The sequence below is a fragment of the Mustela nivalis genome (genome assembly GCF_964662115.1).
Source record: "Mustela nivalis genome assembly, chromosome: 19".
Taxonomy (NCBI): Eukaryota; Metazoa; Chordata; class Mammalia; order Carnivora; family Mustelidae; genus Mustela; species Mustela nivalis.
The window spans coordinates 7,293,938-7,308,017 of NC_139038.1; the positions used below are offsets into that span (position 1 = coordinate 7,293,938).

Here is a 14,080-nt window from a genome sequence, read left to right on the forward strand (position 1 = left end):
CCGTGGCTGTGGACCTGGCTGGGGCGTCCTGAGAGGCCCGGAGACGAGGCCGGGTCGGCAGGCTCCACCTTCCCGCGGTACCTGACACAGGAAGGGCCGAGGTGGATCAGAACTTACAAATCAGACTTTTATTCTGAGGAACTGGCTGTACAATATCTAAAAAAAAAAAGGAACACGGAGGAAGCAAACTTACTTCCTTCGACCCCGCACGGGCGCATGAGAGAGAGAGACACAGAGTTGAGACAGAAGAAAGTTGGCAGATGTGCAACAGCGTTAAGGCGCAGGCTGAGGGGAGCCAGACCCAGGGGGCTGGGAGCCATTAGCTTTCGGAGTCCCTGGAGCCGGAGGGGGGCTATCCCCAGCTTCCTGTTTCCCCCCACACAGGGCACTGCCCCCAAGCGGGGAGGGGGCTGAGGACGGGGGAGGAGCCGGAGAAGGGTGGGAGGCGGGGCCTCCTTTGCCCTCCCCCGTAGGGGGGAGAGAGACCACGATGTACTTCTGGACGCTGCCGGGCCCAGACGGAGCCGTGCTGGGGGGTGCGGTGGTGGCAGTGGAGACCAGCTTGACGATGGGCTGCACGCTGGGGACTGTGGTGGTGACGGGAGAGGTAGTGGTGGAGCCTGAGCCAGGGGCTGAAGTGCTGAGGGACAGGACCTGGGGGAGGGAAGGAAAGGCGCTGCCTGGGGGAGCCTGGAGGCTGCTGCCAGCCCGGGCGCGCTGCTCAGGGCCGAGCGGCCATGGCCTCGTGGGCCTCCTCAGTGCCCCTTCCTGCTCTCGTCTTTGGGCCCAGAGGGAACTGGGCTCTACTCTGGGGCCCCCAAGGTACTTGGAGGTAACCCTGGTCATGCTCTCCCCCTCTCCCCCTGGTCCCACATGGCCCCCGGTACCTGTTGGGTGGACGAGGCGCTGGAGGAGGACGACATGACAATAAACTTGGTCGGAGGAGGGGATGGCTGAGGCGGGGCAGCAGCTCGCGCGGACACCAGCGTCTGCACCGGCAGTGCGATGGAGCCTGGGACCTTCAGCAAGCCAGGGGTGCGAGGGCCGGGCTGAGGGGCCTGTGAGAGGGTCAGCGTGGGCCGGGGCTGCAGGAAGGAGAAGCGGGGAAAAAACGTCAATGTCTAAGAAAAGTAGGGTCCCCTGTTGCTCCTCGGCGGGTCTCCCTGGGGTTGGGGAATCATCCACAAAGGGGGCCTGGACTCTCCCAACACTGTTCTCTCAGAGGCCCTGTGTTTTCCAAAAGCAAGCTCAAGTCTGTGTGAGTGCCGCCCTCCACGTGTTTCTTCACCAACCGCCCGCCCCCTCACCGCTGCCATCACAGACCTGAGTGATGGTCAGAGTGGTCCTGTTGACCTGCTGAGCCTGGAGGGCGGCCTGGGCCCGGGCCTTGACAACATGGGAGCAGAGGAGGGGTCCGAGGGACCCAAATTCTGCCCGATAAGCATCCTGATTGTCAGGTGGCAGGCGCAGCTTTGCCAGCACAGGGGCACAGTGTTTCTGCAGAGAAAGCAAAAAGCCAGTAGGTGGAGGCCGGGCCCGCGGGGAAGGGGAACAGGGAAGGGGTGAGGAGGAGACGCCTGATATCTCAATATGCTCCTGGCGTAGGCCGGACTGCTGGGGTCGCCGTGTGTGTAAGGGCCACTGGCTTTTCTGCAGAAGAAAACAAGCACCCACTGGTGTGACTGGGCGGCTTGCTGAATACACTGGTGATGTCTAAGGGGTGGTTGGTCCATAGGGTGAGGCCTTGCACGGAACGGAGCGCAGTGACGCAGAAGCCTTGGGCAGTCCCGACTAGGGGACGTCCTGGGCTGAGAGTTATGATCTCTTTTCTTACTTAACCTCTCGGTGCCTTGGTCTCCATCTGCACAGCAGAACTGGGCTCTGAATGTATGAGGCAAGGACGGGACGAGGGAATAAAAGCCAACCCTGGCTGAAGATAGTGTGTGTGTGTGGCGGGGGGCGGGATAGAAGTGCGGAGAAGTGCAGGGATGGGGGCTCTGGTCACCAGGAGGAGGCTCTGCACGTGGTCAGCTCCGATGCGGTCAATGTTGCTCAGCACAGGGCCGTCCAGGACGCTGCGGATCCGCTCCCCCTCCTGCTGCAGCCGTGGCAGAATCAGAGTCTTAATCACCTGTTGGAAAGGTGAAGTCAGGAACCCGGGGTCACCATGGGGTCTCCCGGGTGGGGCTCTTGCCCACTAGGACCCAAGATAGCTCCTTTCCTCCACGCTCCCCCTACTCCCGGGGCCTCACATCGTGTCCCAGCTCTGCCAGGCCGGCGATGGAGCCGTAACGCGTGGTCCACGGAGTCTTCTCGTCCACCCAGCTCTGTTGGGGAAGGAATAAAAACCTGGGTCAAGGGGCCTGCAAGGAGGCACCTGGGTGGCTCAGTGGGTTAAAGCCTCTGCCTTCCGCTCAGGTCATGATCCCAGGGTCCTGGGATCGAGCCCTGCAGTGGGCTCTGTTCAGCAGGGAGCTTGCTTTCCTTCCTCTCTCTCTGCCTGCTTCTCTGCCTGCTTGTGATCTCTGTGTCAAATAAATAAAATCTTAAAAAAAAAAAGTGGGGAGCCTGAGAGACTATTAAGGACTGAGTCTCATGAACACGCTTTTATTGTGAATCATCAAGGCATTACAGAGAAGGCCCGAGTTCGAGGCCCTGCCCCTCTGCCCTGTGTTCTCAGTGTCCTTTCCTCGCTCCACAGTGACTGGCCTCTGGCTTGCTGAAGACCTTTGTCCTGGTCACCACCCTGGGTTGGAGGGATGAAACTGATTACATTCCTCATTCTTTAAGATTTATTTACTAATTTGAGGGGGAGGTAGTGGGCAGAGGCAGACGGAGAGAGACTCTCAGGCAGACTCCCTGCTGAGCACGGGCCACCACAGCTCAATTCCACGACCGAGATCACGACCTGAGCTGAAATCAAGAGCCCAGCGCCCAGCCCGCTGAGCCGCCCAGGCACCCCCACACTCCTGTTTCTTGCTCACCTTGGTGAAGGTCTTGGTGATCCGGGACTGGATGTTGTTAGTGGTCGTGCTGAAATGCTTGCAGATCTGGGCCACGAGGCGGGCAGCAAAGTCCCGAAGGGCCCAGTGATTGTCCACATCTGGCCGTAGGCACAGCTGTCTGCTCACAATGCATGTCATCACAGCCGGAATCAACTCGTGCACCTAAGGAAGAAGGCGAGAGCTGGCGGATTCAGACAAGCGGATTCTCGCTGGCGGCCCTGGTGGGGCAAGGGGGGCGGGCAGGGCGGCTCACGTATTTCTCGAGGTACAGCGTGGGGTTGTCCATCAGCGCCTTCACCATGCGCATCAGGTAGATGAGCAGGGCCAGATTGTTCTGCACCACGTTCACACGGACCTGTGGGGAGACGTGACGGGACAGCGAGGCCCTCGGGTGAGCTCCCCCAGCGCCGCCTCACCACCCAGAACCTGCTCCTCCGTCCCGGCCGTCTGCCTGCGCTCACCCCCTCCGAGATGAAGGTGCTGAATCGTGGCAGCATCTGATAGAGCCCCGGGTCTGTCGCAATGCTCTGCAGAGCCTCCTGTGGGGGGAGGGCGTGAGTGGGGGAGGGCGGGCAGGAATCCGTGGGGCTTCGGGGAGGAAGGGACCCGGGGGGCGGGGGCAGTAGGGCCTCACCGCTCTCTTGGCCTCACAGGAGCCCACGCAGGCCTCGGTGATCTCCTTGTAGTACAGCTGCTGCTCCACAGACAGCTCGTGGATACTGCGCGGCTTCAGCCGCAAAGGGGCGCCCTCCAGCAGGGGTGGCGCCTTCTTCTCTTTCCCTGGGTGAATCGGGAAGACAGGTTTGAAAACAAAAGCTCCAAGAGAGGCCTTGGACAAGACAAACCTGTGCTCCCCACCCAGTGAGACCTGGGCCTGGCTCCTTTCAGGGCTCCCTCGCCATAGGTCTCGCCCCCTGCCCAGCCCTCAGCCGCCTCACAGCTCACCATCTGGCTCTGGCACAGGAGCCGGGGAGGCCTGGCCTAGCAGTACTGACCTTTGCTGTCGGCTGGAGCAGCCCCTTGACCTTTGCCTTTCAAGGGCCCATCTTCCTCCTGGCCTGGCTTTGCTGACTTCAGGGGTTCCGTGGCCTCAGCCTTCTGCTGTTCTTTGGGAGCTGGTGGCAAAGCAGTCACAGCAGGGGTGACGAGAGTGGCAGGGGTTGGAAAGGAAGGAGGGGAGGGGAGGTGGAGGGCTGGGCTCTGGACAAGGTTACCTGGGGGCGGATTTTCCGGGATGGCCGGCTGGCAGCCTTCGATGCTCAGCCAATGAGCTGCAAGGAAAGAAGGTGTCACGTTGACCTGCGGGCTGGACATGGACACTAAGGAGCCCCCCTGTGCTGCTCCCACTCCCTGCAAGTCACAAGCCATCTCACGCAGCGGGCTTCCCCACTCGCCACCCCGACCCCCTTCCCCTCCTCCCCACCACCTTGCTCTCCCCGCCCCTGACCTTTGAGGCAGACGTCCAGGGGCACCCGGGGCAGAGGGGTATTGATGATGTCGCTCAGATCAACCTCCTTCTCCTCGTAGAAGTAAAGCTCCCGGCCCCCGCCAGAGGCGAAACGGAAAGGAATGAACTCCTGAGCGTGGAAGCCGTAGAGTGGCTAGAGGAGGAGAGAGACACCGGGGTAAGAAGGGAGCCCGAGGAGGCACGGTTGAAGGCAAACGCAGCACCGGAGAGGACGGGTCTCACCACCCTGCCGCCGCCCCCGGCCCCCGCGCCCGCCTCAACCCTACGTGTCCCGGTCACCTCGACATTCTTTAGCTTCAGCGCGTAGTCAATGTCACTGGTGGTGAGTTTCTGCCGCTTCCCCATGTGCATGAACTTCAAGGCATCCTGGGGGGTGGGAGACAGACAGACATCAGCCTGACAGCTTGAAGAAGGGTCCTGGGCAGCGCGACCTTGACACGATGCACGGCTGGGCGGACGGGTCAGGTTACCTGGGCAATCTCCTTGATGCGGTAGCTGACCTCATCGGTCAGCAGCTGGCAGGTCTCCTCCTGAATCTGGGCGATCCCCATGGACTCGGCCACCACCTTCATCGACTCGGAGGGCAGCACCGTGTTGCTGAGTTTCAGCTTCTTCTCTTCGGCCATTCTGGAGCCCCGCCTTCCCTCCCCCAAAGAGTGACACCCCAGGGTGGAGAGATGGAGACCCTGGCAGGTGGATGCGGCGGGCAGAAGAGATTAAAAAAAAAAAAAAAAAAAAAAGTCAGCGCCAAGGGTAACAGAAGCAGGTAGCAATCCGCAGTGGCACACAGTGTACTGAGCTCCGATCCTGTGCCCGGTGCTGGGCAAGGTGAACAGACGTGGCCTCGGTGGAAATCCTGGCCCTCGATTCCCCAGCTGGGTTATTTGGGCAAATTACCGACATTCTCCCAGCTCTGGCTTTCTTCCCCATATTTGGGATACGGAACGGGCCTGGTTTCCTGAGGCGGTTTGGTGTACGCCTGCGCCTCTCCTGCCCCTTCTTGCACCATTATTCGTGCTTGACGCACACGCAGTAACAGATACAACGCTCCCGCTCTGAGCCCATACACCCGTACAACTGAGCGTGACGAGAACACACACAACCACCCGACCAGTTCTTACTTTAAACTCATGGCCGTGAACTTCGAACGAACCCCTCATGCTGCCGGACAACCACTCTTCATCTGCTACACCTCTGTGCCCTCAGTCTCCCTCTGTCCCATGTGACACCTCCTCTCCTCCTTCTTCAGGCCATCAGAAGAGACCTCCACAGATTCCCACGACATCTACCGACCTAACAGCACCAGCACCCACATCCTCTGCCTCCTCACCTGCTACCTTAAATATTTATTTTTTTTTTAAGATTTTATTTACTTATTTGACAGAGAGAGATCACAAGTAGATGGAGAGGCAGGCAGAGAGAGAGAGAGGGAAGCAGGCTCCCTGCTGAGCAGAGAGCCCGATGCGGGACTCGATCCCAGGACCCTGAGATCATGACCTGAGCCGAAAGCAGCGGCTTAACCCACTGAGCCACCCAGGCGCCCCCTACCTTAAATATTTAAATAGGCTCTACACCCAGCACAGAGCCCATTACGGGGCTTAAACTCACGACCCTGAGATCAAGACCTGGGCTGAGATCAAGAGCTGGACACTTGGTGTACCTGGGTGGCTCAGTCGCTAAGCGTCTGCCTTCAGCTCAGGTCATGATCCCAGGGTCCTGGGATCGAGCCTCACGTCTGGGATCCCTGCTTAGTAGGGAGTCTGCTTCTTCCTCTGCTTATGCACCCTCTCAAATAAATAAATAAATAACCTTTAAAAAAAAAAAAAAAAGGTTGGATGCTTCATCACCCAGGCATCCCCAACCTAAGAGAAGCTGCTTGGGCCTCTCACCAACTCCCAACACTGCTTCCTCCCAGCATCTCCACCAAGGTTTCAACCTACCCAATCAGTCATTCCGGCCAGCCTACAAAATGTGGTTACTCCTCCCATCTTAAGAAAACAAAACGGTGGTCTATCCATGCAAAGGAATGGTTTTCAGCCTTAAAAAGGAAGGAGATTCGGACCTGTGCCATACCACGGATGAACCCTTAGGACACGATGGTGAGTATAATCAAGCAGCCACAAAAGGAGAGTTGATGTACGATTCCACTTACGTGAGGTTCTTAGAGGAGTCAAATTCACAGACTCCGCAAGTGGAAACGGGTTACCACGGGTAGGGCAGGGAAAAATGGGCAGTCAGTGTTTGATGGCAACTGAGTTCCAGCTTTACAACATGAAGAATTCTGGAAGGACGGATGGTGTGACAGTTGTATAACGAGGTGAACATACTTAATCCCACTACACTGTATACTTGAATTGGTTTAGAATGATGAGCTTTTGTGTATTTCACAATTACAAATATAAAACAATTTTATTTTTTTCATTCCACTTTCTCTCCAATATATACCCCCGGTTTCCAGCTCCTCCTTGCAACCAAACTCCCTGAGTTATCTTAACTTTTTAATTCCTCTCCTCTCTTCTCCTGCACCTACTCCAAGCAGGCTTTGGACACCACCAGGTCCCTGAAACCACTCATCAAGGTCACTGATGACTCCACATTGTTGAATCCAAGGTCCACTCTCCCTCCTCATCATACTGACCTGCCAACAGCACACACTCTAGCTGACTACTCCCTCCTGAAAATTCCTTACTCTGCTGCCTTCTGGCTTTCTTTCTACCCCACTGGCCACCTCCTCTTGGTTTCCTTGACCAGTTTTTCCTCTTCTCATCTGCCTAATGCTGGCATTGTAGGCTCGGTCTTTGGTTTTCTTCTGTAGCTGCACGTGCTCCTTTGGTGATGTCAACTACCCTCAATTTTTAGTACTGATAATAGGTTGACAGCGGCCAAGTTTATATCCTCAGCCAAGAATGTTCTTTCCTAACGTCGGACTTGTGTATCAATCTCGCGACTTAAAATCTCTTCTACAACTAAGCTCCTACAATTTCTACAACTAAATCTCCCTCCCCATCTGCTTTGTTTTTCTTCATCTTCATGAAAATGCCGTCTATCCAGGAACTCACTCTTTACATAAACCCTCACATCAAATCGGCCTGGTGACCCAACCTGATTCTCCCCTCCCATTGCATGGCCAAGTTGCCATCATCTCTCGCCTGGCTACCTTCCACAGTCTCCTGAAAAGGTCTTCCTGCTTCCATCCTTGCTCCCCACATCTATTCCCAACACAGCAGCCAGAGCGATTCTGACAAAAGAGAAGTCACACGAGGTCATTTCTCTGCTCAAAATGGCTCCCCATTTGCCACAGAGTAAAATCCAAAATTCTAATTACAGTCTATAAGGCCCTTCATAATTTGCCCTCTCTCCCTAAATCTCTGGTCTGCTTTCCTTCTTTCTTCCATCTTGTTCCAGCCCCAATGCCCTCCTACTATTCAAACCTCCCAGGTAAGCTCTTGCTTTATGACCTTTGCTCTTTTCCTTCTGTCTCGAATGCTCATCCCCAGATGCCAGCTTGGCTGCCTATTCCCATCACCCTATTTAGCACCGCACTCCAATCCCACTCTGGTTTTCCCCTTCAAGGTATTTAACATCTACTAACAGATAATGTATCATTTCTAATTATTTATCACCACCACACCTTCCCTTTCCACCCCCCCCCCGCCCCCCCGCCCAACCGTGTGGACAAAAATCTGTTATGCTCACCGATGTATACAAGATCCCACACCGGTACCTGAGCATCTGTACTCAGTAAATCATTTGTTGAATAAATCAGTGAATTATAAGCCTTAGAGGTGTAGGTGTTCGATAAATACACGGTACCACGATTGTCAAGATGAACAAGATACAGGTCCCAGCTTGGAACCTGATTTGTGGCCAAAAGGAAGGTGGCTCGCTTGAAGTTGGCACTAGGAAGACTACTGTCAAAAGTGTTTAGGACTGACTGCGGGGTGTTGATGGGGGCGTGCTGGAGGGGTGAGCGCGGGGGTCTCCTCCTCCACTGTTGCCTTATGTTTAGGGAACACATTTATTCCACGCATACTCTGTGCCTGGCGCCGGGTATATAAGACACTGTCGTATCCCAGAGGTCACTGGCGAACTCTTACTAAGCCTTCAATACCCTCCGTACCCTCTGCCAGTTAACAGCTCACAAAACACGCTACGACCTCAGGAGCCCCTCGGGTCAGTGGAGCCGGCAGGAAAGCTTCACAGAAGAGGGCTTACTTGAACTGGATGTGGGTAGTGGCTTCCCCAGCAGGGAAGCGAGTCGAAGCTCCCCGAGCAATGGGGTACAGCGTGGAAGAAGGTGCTGAGAGCCCACCTCATCCCCCCAACATCCTCCAGTGCAAACACACACGCACACAGAGAGTCCGCACGCGAGCGGACACACAACCCACCGTCCTCCTCCAGGCTCCCACACAGACCCCTCAAAGGGCCTAGTCCCGGGTGGCACTCAGACCCGCCCCCGCCAGCCGAACGCCCCACGCAGAAAAAGACTCTCACCGCCGCCAAAGCGCCGCTCACCCGGCGCTCGGCGCCATGTTGGCCCCGCCCCCTCCCAGGAGCAGGTCCTGGCAGAGACGGAGAGGCAGTCACTGCCCCTTCCCCGAGCCCGAATGAGTCTCTTGGGCTCACGGCCTGAAGTGGAATTAAAAACGGATTTTTCTATCTACGTGCAAGGAGCACACCCTCCTGCTAAAATTACTTCAGTTTATACTTTTACTACCCGGCGGCCAGGACCCTAGGAAGCGCCACAAAACCTAGGCGGGATAGCCAGGAGGGCAACGAGGCCCCACCCACTTCGGGCCCGGAACTGCGCGTGCGTCTCCCAGGCCAAGCTGGATGGAAATTCCCGCCGACCCCCTCGGAATTTAAAGGGCCCGCTGCCTTCCCGAAGTTGGTCTGAAGGCAAGGGCTTGTTGGTTGTGGACAGCACTTGGTCATGGGACCTGTACGGTTGGGGATGTTGATTTTCATTTTGGCTGTGTATGGCGCTTGGGTTGCGACGCCGAAGGAGGAAGACGATGACACAGAACGCTTGCCCAGCAAATGTGAAGGTATCTAAAGGGAGTGGCCCCTATTCGCATCCCTCAGCCCATCTCCTTAGTCGGGACAGGACCAAATGGGCCGTGATTGGCGGACCACTCGATCTCCTTGAAGACCTGAGGGAGATTCTGGTGGAGCCTGGCTGAATTCGAAGGGGGTCAAGGGAGGGAATGCATAAAGCAACCCCACAGCTGTGGCACTACAATTCCCACAGGGCATCCAGAGGAAGTCCGCTTTTTCTTGCTTGCGTAGCCGCATGGATCTGTGGGAATTGTAGTTCAGAGACTATAGGCCCGGGATCACCCACTCTACTGAGCATCTAAAGTGTGTCCCCCCCCACCCCGCCATGACACTAAACCTAAGCCTGGGGAGTCTGCAGGAGCTGGGTGTGAGGCTCATACCTGTGGACATCCTGTGCTCCACCCCTGCAGAGAAGCTCTCAAATTACAGGCCCCACGCTGTAGGGAGGGTTTGGGTGTATGCAAATAACGCCCTGAAGCTCATAAAGAGGCCAAAGAAATGGAGGAGGTTCCCCATACGTGTGAAGTTTTGCGAAGTGTGTGTACTTATGGATTTTACTGTGAGCAGCATCTTATGTGGCTTCATGACAGTGGTGACTGGGTGGGGGGGAGGCACCAGGGCTGCACCACTGAGTTTCCTGATTCCCTGGTTTGTTGCCTTCCTGACTTTAATTTCTTCCCTGTATTCTTTTTCCCCTCAACCCACCCCACCCTGCATTTCCGGATGACCTGAGCCTACCTTGCCTCTCCTTGCTGTAACACCTCTAAAGGCTTCCTGCTGCAATCAGAATACACCCGTTTCGGGCACACTATAGACGTCTCTTTGCTGTATGGCCCCCACCGCTCTTAATATTTCTGTACCTCCGCTCCTGTCCTCAAAGTGCCCATGATTCAGCCACATTGAACTTCACAGCTGTCACGGAACCGGCCTTATCCCCTTGCGCTCTGTGGCTCAGCACACTTTTTCCCTTGGCCTGAAATAACCCTCTCCCTTCTATATTTGACTCTTCAAGACCGAGTTTAGATGTCAATTCCTTTGGAAGCCTTCTTCCTTTTCTGTCACCTCCCACTATATTGTAAGCCCTTGGAGGGAAGGAGAGTACCTGTGTCTCCAAGGTCCTAGCATAGTGCCTGGAACATCTTAGGCACTTTTGTTACCTGCCCTGTGTTGAGCTTGCTTGGTACTTCTTTGTAGGCCACTCCCTTTCTTGAGACCCACCTCATACCAGGTCAGGTGCTAGTTGCTAGCAGCCAGGGTGGCACCAGACGCAATGCTCATCCTTAAGGAAATCACAAGCTAGCAGCAAGTCAGTAAAAGGCCACTGAATGCATTTTGTTTCCTAAAGAGACCGAATCTCTTGTTAACCTCTAGTGTGGGGCCCATCACACCGCACTGTCATCATTTTTACCCAGCTACATCAGCAATGTCCCGTGGATAGGGACAGCGGGTCTTATTGCTCTCATGCATAGAGGAGCTCAAAAGATAACTGCAGAATAAAAGCAAACATTTATACAGTGCCCATTATATGCCAGGCATTATTCTAGGGGCTTTACCGAGCTTGATTTATTTAATCCTCACCATACGCCTACGAAGGAGGTTCTGCGCTATTGTTATCTCAATAACAGGTGTGAGGTTTTGCGGAGGGCACATAACCAAGGCACAGCAGAATTGCCACACAGCTATTAAGTGGCTGAGTCAGGATTCTAACCCAGCCAGTCTGGCTCGAGTCTGCTGCTTTTGCTCACCGACAGAATGAGTTGTGGGAATGTGTGTTTATCTTTCACATCCTTGTGGACATCTAGTGTGTAAGTTGCTGAGCCTGGAGCTGCAGGAAAAGCTGAGTCGCACTGGCCGATCTCGGGAGGTGCTGGAGCTGGGGCAGGTGCTAGACACTGGCAAGAGAAAGAGGCACATCCCCTACAGTGTTTCGTGAGTTACTCTTGTTGATCCTCTACCTTCTAACCCCGAGGGATGCCTGGGAGCTCCTACAGCATCTAAGAAATTTTTGTTTCCCCTCTTCTCACAGAGAGACAAGGCTGGAAGAGGCCTTGGAGAATTTGTGTGACCGGATCCTGGACTACAGTGTTCATGCCGAGCGCAAGGGCTCACTGAGATATGCCAAGGTCAGACTCTTCCCTAGGGCAGCGTCCCACTTTTCAGAAACAACAGTGGGTATCCCCTGGGACCCATATCTCTCTGGCTCTGGAGAGCATCCCCTCCACATTGTTAGACTCCCTCACATTGCCCTCATGGAGTTCACCCCTCAGTCTATGGTAGTTGACACAATGCAGCTGTGGCAGAAGGGGAAGGAGGTGGGGCAGTGAGCTGAGCTGATCCCAGATTCCCGTCTCTCAGGGTCAGAGTCAGACCATGGCAACGCTGAAAGGTCTGGTGCAGAAGGGGGTGAAGGTGGATCTGGGGATCCCTCTGGAGCTGTGGGACGAGCCCAGCGTGGAAGTCACGTTCCTCAAGAAGCAGGTAGGACATGATACTGCACTACCCAGGGCAACGAGAAGGGAACCTAGATCCTTGGGGAGTCCACCTGCTCCAGGCTGAGCAGGGAGAAGGGGACAGAATGAGAACTCTGTCATTGATTAAAGTGGGCCCAGAAACATATCAAGGAATAATAATAGAGGCTGATAATATCTACTACCACATAGTGAGCACCTACTATGTGCCAGATTTGGACCCACATCCTTTCCAGCTGCTGCCTCATTTTACCCTCACAACAACTTTATGTGGTAGGTACTGTTACCATGTCCCATTTTATAGGCAAGGAGCTAAGACACAGAGTGTTTAATAGCCTACTTGGCAGAAGAGGTGCTAGTAAACGTTTGGTTGAATGAATGAGGATCACCGCCTCAGGAAGCCAAGTTTAGCTTCCTGCTCTTCAGGGTGGGGTGGGCAGACAGGAGTGAAGAGCAGAAAGGAGGGTTTCCAAAGCCCAGCAGAGTAGACTCCCTTCTGACCCTTGTACTTGATCAGTGTGAGACAATGCTGGAGGAGTTCGAAGATGTCGTGGGAGACTGGTACTTCCATCATCAGGAACAGCCTTTACAGCATTTTCTCTGTGAAGGTCATGTGCTCCCCCCTGCTGAAACTGGTAAGTGTGTGGGGCTGGCCCCTTTGCCGCCAAGCCACAACCTCCCCTACCCCCCAGACGAATATCTAAATTGTTTTTCTAACACCCAACCTAGCGTGTCTACAGGAAACTTGGACTGGAAAGGAAAAGATCACAGATGGGCAAGAGAAGACAGAAGGGGAGGAGGAACACGATCAGGAGGAGGAAGAAGAGGAAGAGGAGGAAGAGAGGATCAACACACCAGGGCACTCCAAGCATGACCCGGAGGATCTTTGACTCTTGCCTTTGAGCCCCCAGGAGGGGCAGGAGTCACGGAGAAGAACCCTCTGAAATTTGAGCTCTCTGTGCTCCACATAACGGCATGTGTGTATGTGTGAGTGATCCCACCCCGGAGCTTGTAGCTGTTCTCACCTGTCTGGTCTCAGGTAGGATCCTGGTGGTGCAGCATAGCAAGGCTGTAGGGACAAAAGCAGGAGCAGGAGGCAGAAGGCCTGCTCCAACAGATGAGTCCTCTGCCTGCCATCTAGCCCCTTAACTGGCAGGTGTGTGTGTGTGGTGACAATGCTGAAGGCTTTCCCCTTTAAATCTCTCTACTACTTCCCACCCCACCCAGAGGTCAGTGAAGCCATTGGAGCTATGGGTCTAAGGCGAAAGGCACTTTGTCCTTCGGGTCCGTTTTTAGATCCCTACAAGAAGAAGCCAGCTTGGATATTCTCTACGACCTATACCCACAGCCTGCGTCAAGGCTACAACCCAAGAAACTGAACAAAAAAGGGGACACTATGAAGATGGGGCGATGTTAAGTTAGGTGGGGTAGATATTTGGTCTACTTCGTACAAATTTCACCGAGGGCCCACCATGTAATTTCACAGGCGCCAAATTTTCTACATCGCTAGTAAATTTTTAAAAATATCACCTGGGCCCCTAGTTTCAAACAACTTCCCTGCACACATCATACCTGGCCGATATACCAGTGCTCAGAGAATGGGGCCGTTGGTCGCCCGCTGTTGGAAGCTAATGGTGGTTTGTAATTTGCAGTCCAGGGAGGCTGGCAGGGGTGCCCCGGCTGATAACCATTTAGGCGCGGGGCCGTGCCACGCTCTCGGCGCGCGCGGGGGAATGCACCGGAATTAAGAAACCGCGTCCGGCAGCGCGTCTCGGCCACCGTACTCTGGGTTTACGGGAGCTCGCAGGGGACAAAATTTCGCGCGCTTTTCCGGGGGCTGGTCTAACCTGGCAGGGAGGGAAGAATTAGGAGACGCGGGGAAACTAGGTCCAAGGCGGGAAGCGCCTCGGTTAGATTGAGGGAAATAAAGAGGATGTCCTTTGGGGGATGATGGGTGAGGACCTACCACAAGAGAAGCGCGGCGACGGCCGAAAACAGAGGGACTGGCGGGGTTCAAGCTAAGGGCAGCTTGGACGATACCATCTACGGATAGGGGGTTAGGGCGATACCATCTTGAGGGA

The 14,080-nt window shown here is 55.0% G+C and overlaps 2 protein-coding genes across 5 annotated transcripts; one reads left to right on the forward strand and one right to left on the reverse strand.

Annotated features, from left to right (window-relative positions):
* Positions 1–113: 113 nt before the first annotated feature.
* TAF6 (TATA-box binding protein associated factor 6) lies at positions 114–13,990 on the reverse strand. Of its 4 annotated transcripts, XM_082712861.1 has the most exons (16): positions 13,966–13,990; positions 13,572–13,846; positions 4,944–5,159; positions 4,753–4,839; positions 4,453–4,606; positions 4,220–4,276; positions 4,001–4,120; positions 3,640–3,785; positions 3,467–3,544; positions 3,259–3,360; positions 2,985–3,167; positions 2,253–2,327; positions 2,006–2,131; positions 1,324–1,497; positions 888–1,085; positions 114–654 (listed from the first exon to the last, which is right to left on the reverse strand). In XM_082712861.1, the coding sequence occupies exons 3-16, from the start codon at positions 5,097–5,099 to the stop codon at positions 274–276; spliced, it is 2,037 nt and encodes a 678-aa protein (XP_082568987.1). In that variant the 5' UTR covers positions 5,100–5,159; positions 13,572–13,846; positions 13,966–13,990; the 3' UTR covers positions 114–273. The 4 variants fall into 4 exon arrangements, with proteins under 4 accessions (XP_082568987.1, XP_082568984.1, XP_082568986.1 ...); XM_082712858.1 differs by lacking the exons at positions 13,572–13,846; positions 13,966–13,990 and adding an exon at positions 8,968–9,148; XM_082712860.1 differs by lacking the exons at positions 13,572–13,846; positions 13,966–13,990 and adding an exon at positions 8,989–9,020.
* CNPY4 (canopy FGF signaling regulator 4) lies at positions 9,249–13,528 on the forward strand. Its single transcript, XM_082712925.1, has 6 exons — positions 9,249–9,521; positions 11,334–11,460; positions 11,558–11,654; positions 11,887–12,009; positions 12,517–12,634; positions 12,729–13,528. The coding sequence occupies exons 1-6, from the start codon at positions 9,407–9,409 to the stop codon at positions 12,887–12,889; spliced, it is 741 nt and encodes a 246-aa protein (XP_082569051.1). The 5' UTR covers positions 9,249–9,406; the 3' UTR covers positions 12,890–13,528.
* Positions 13,991–14,080: the final 90 nt, after the last annotated feature.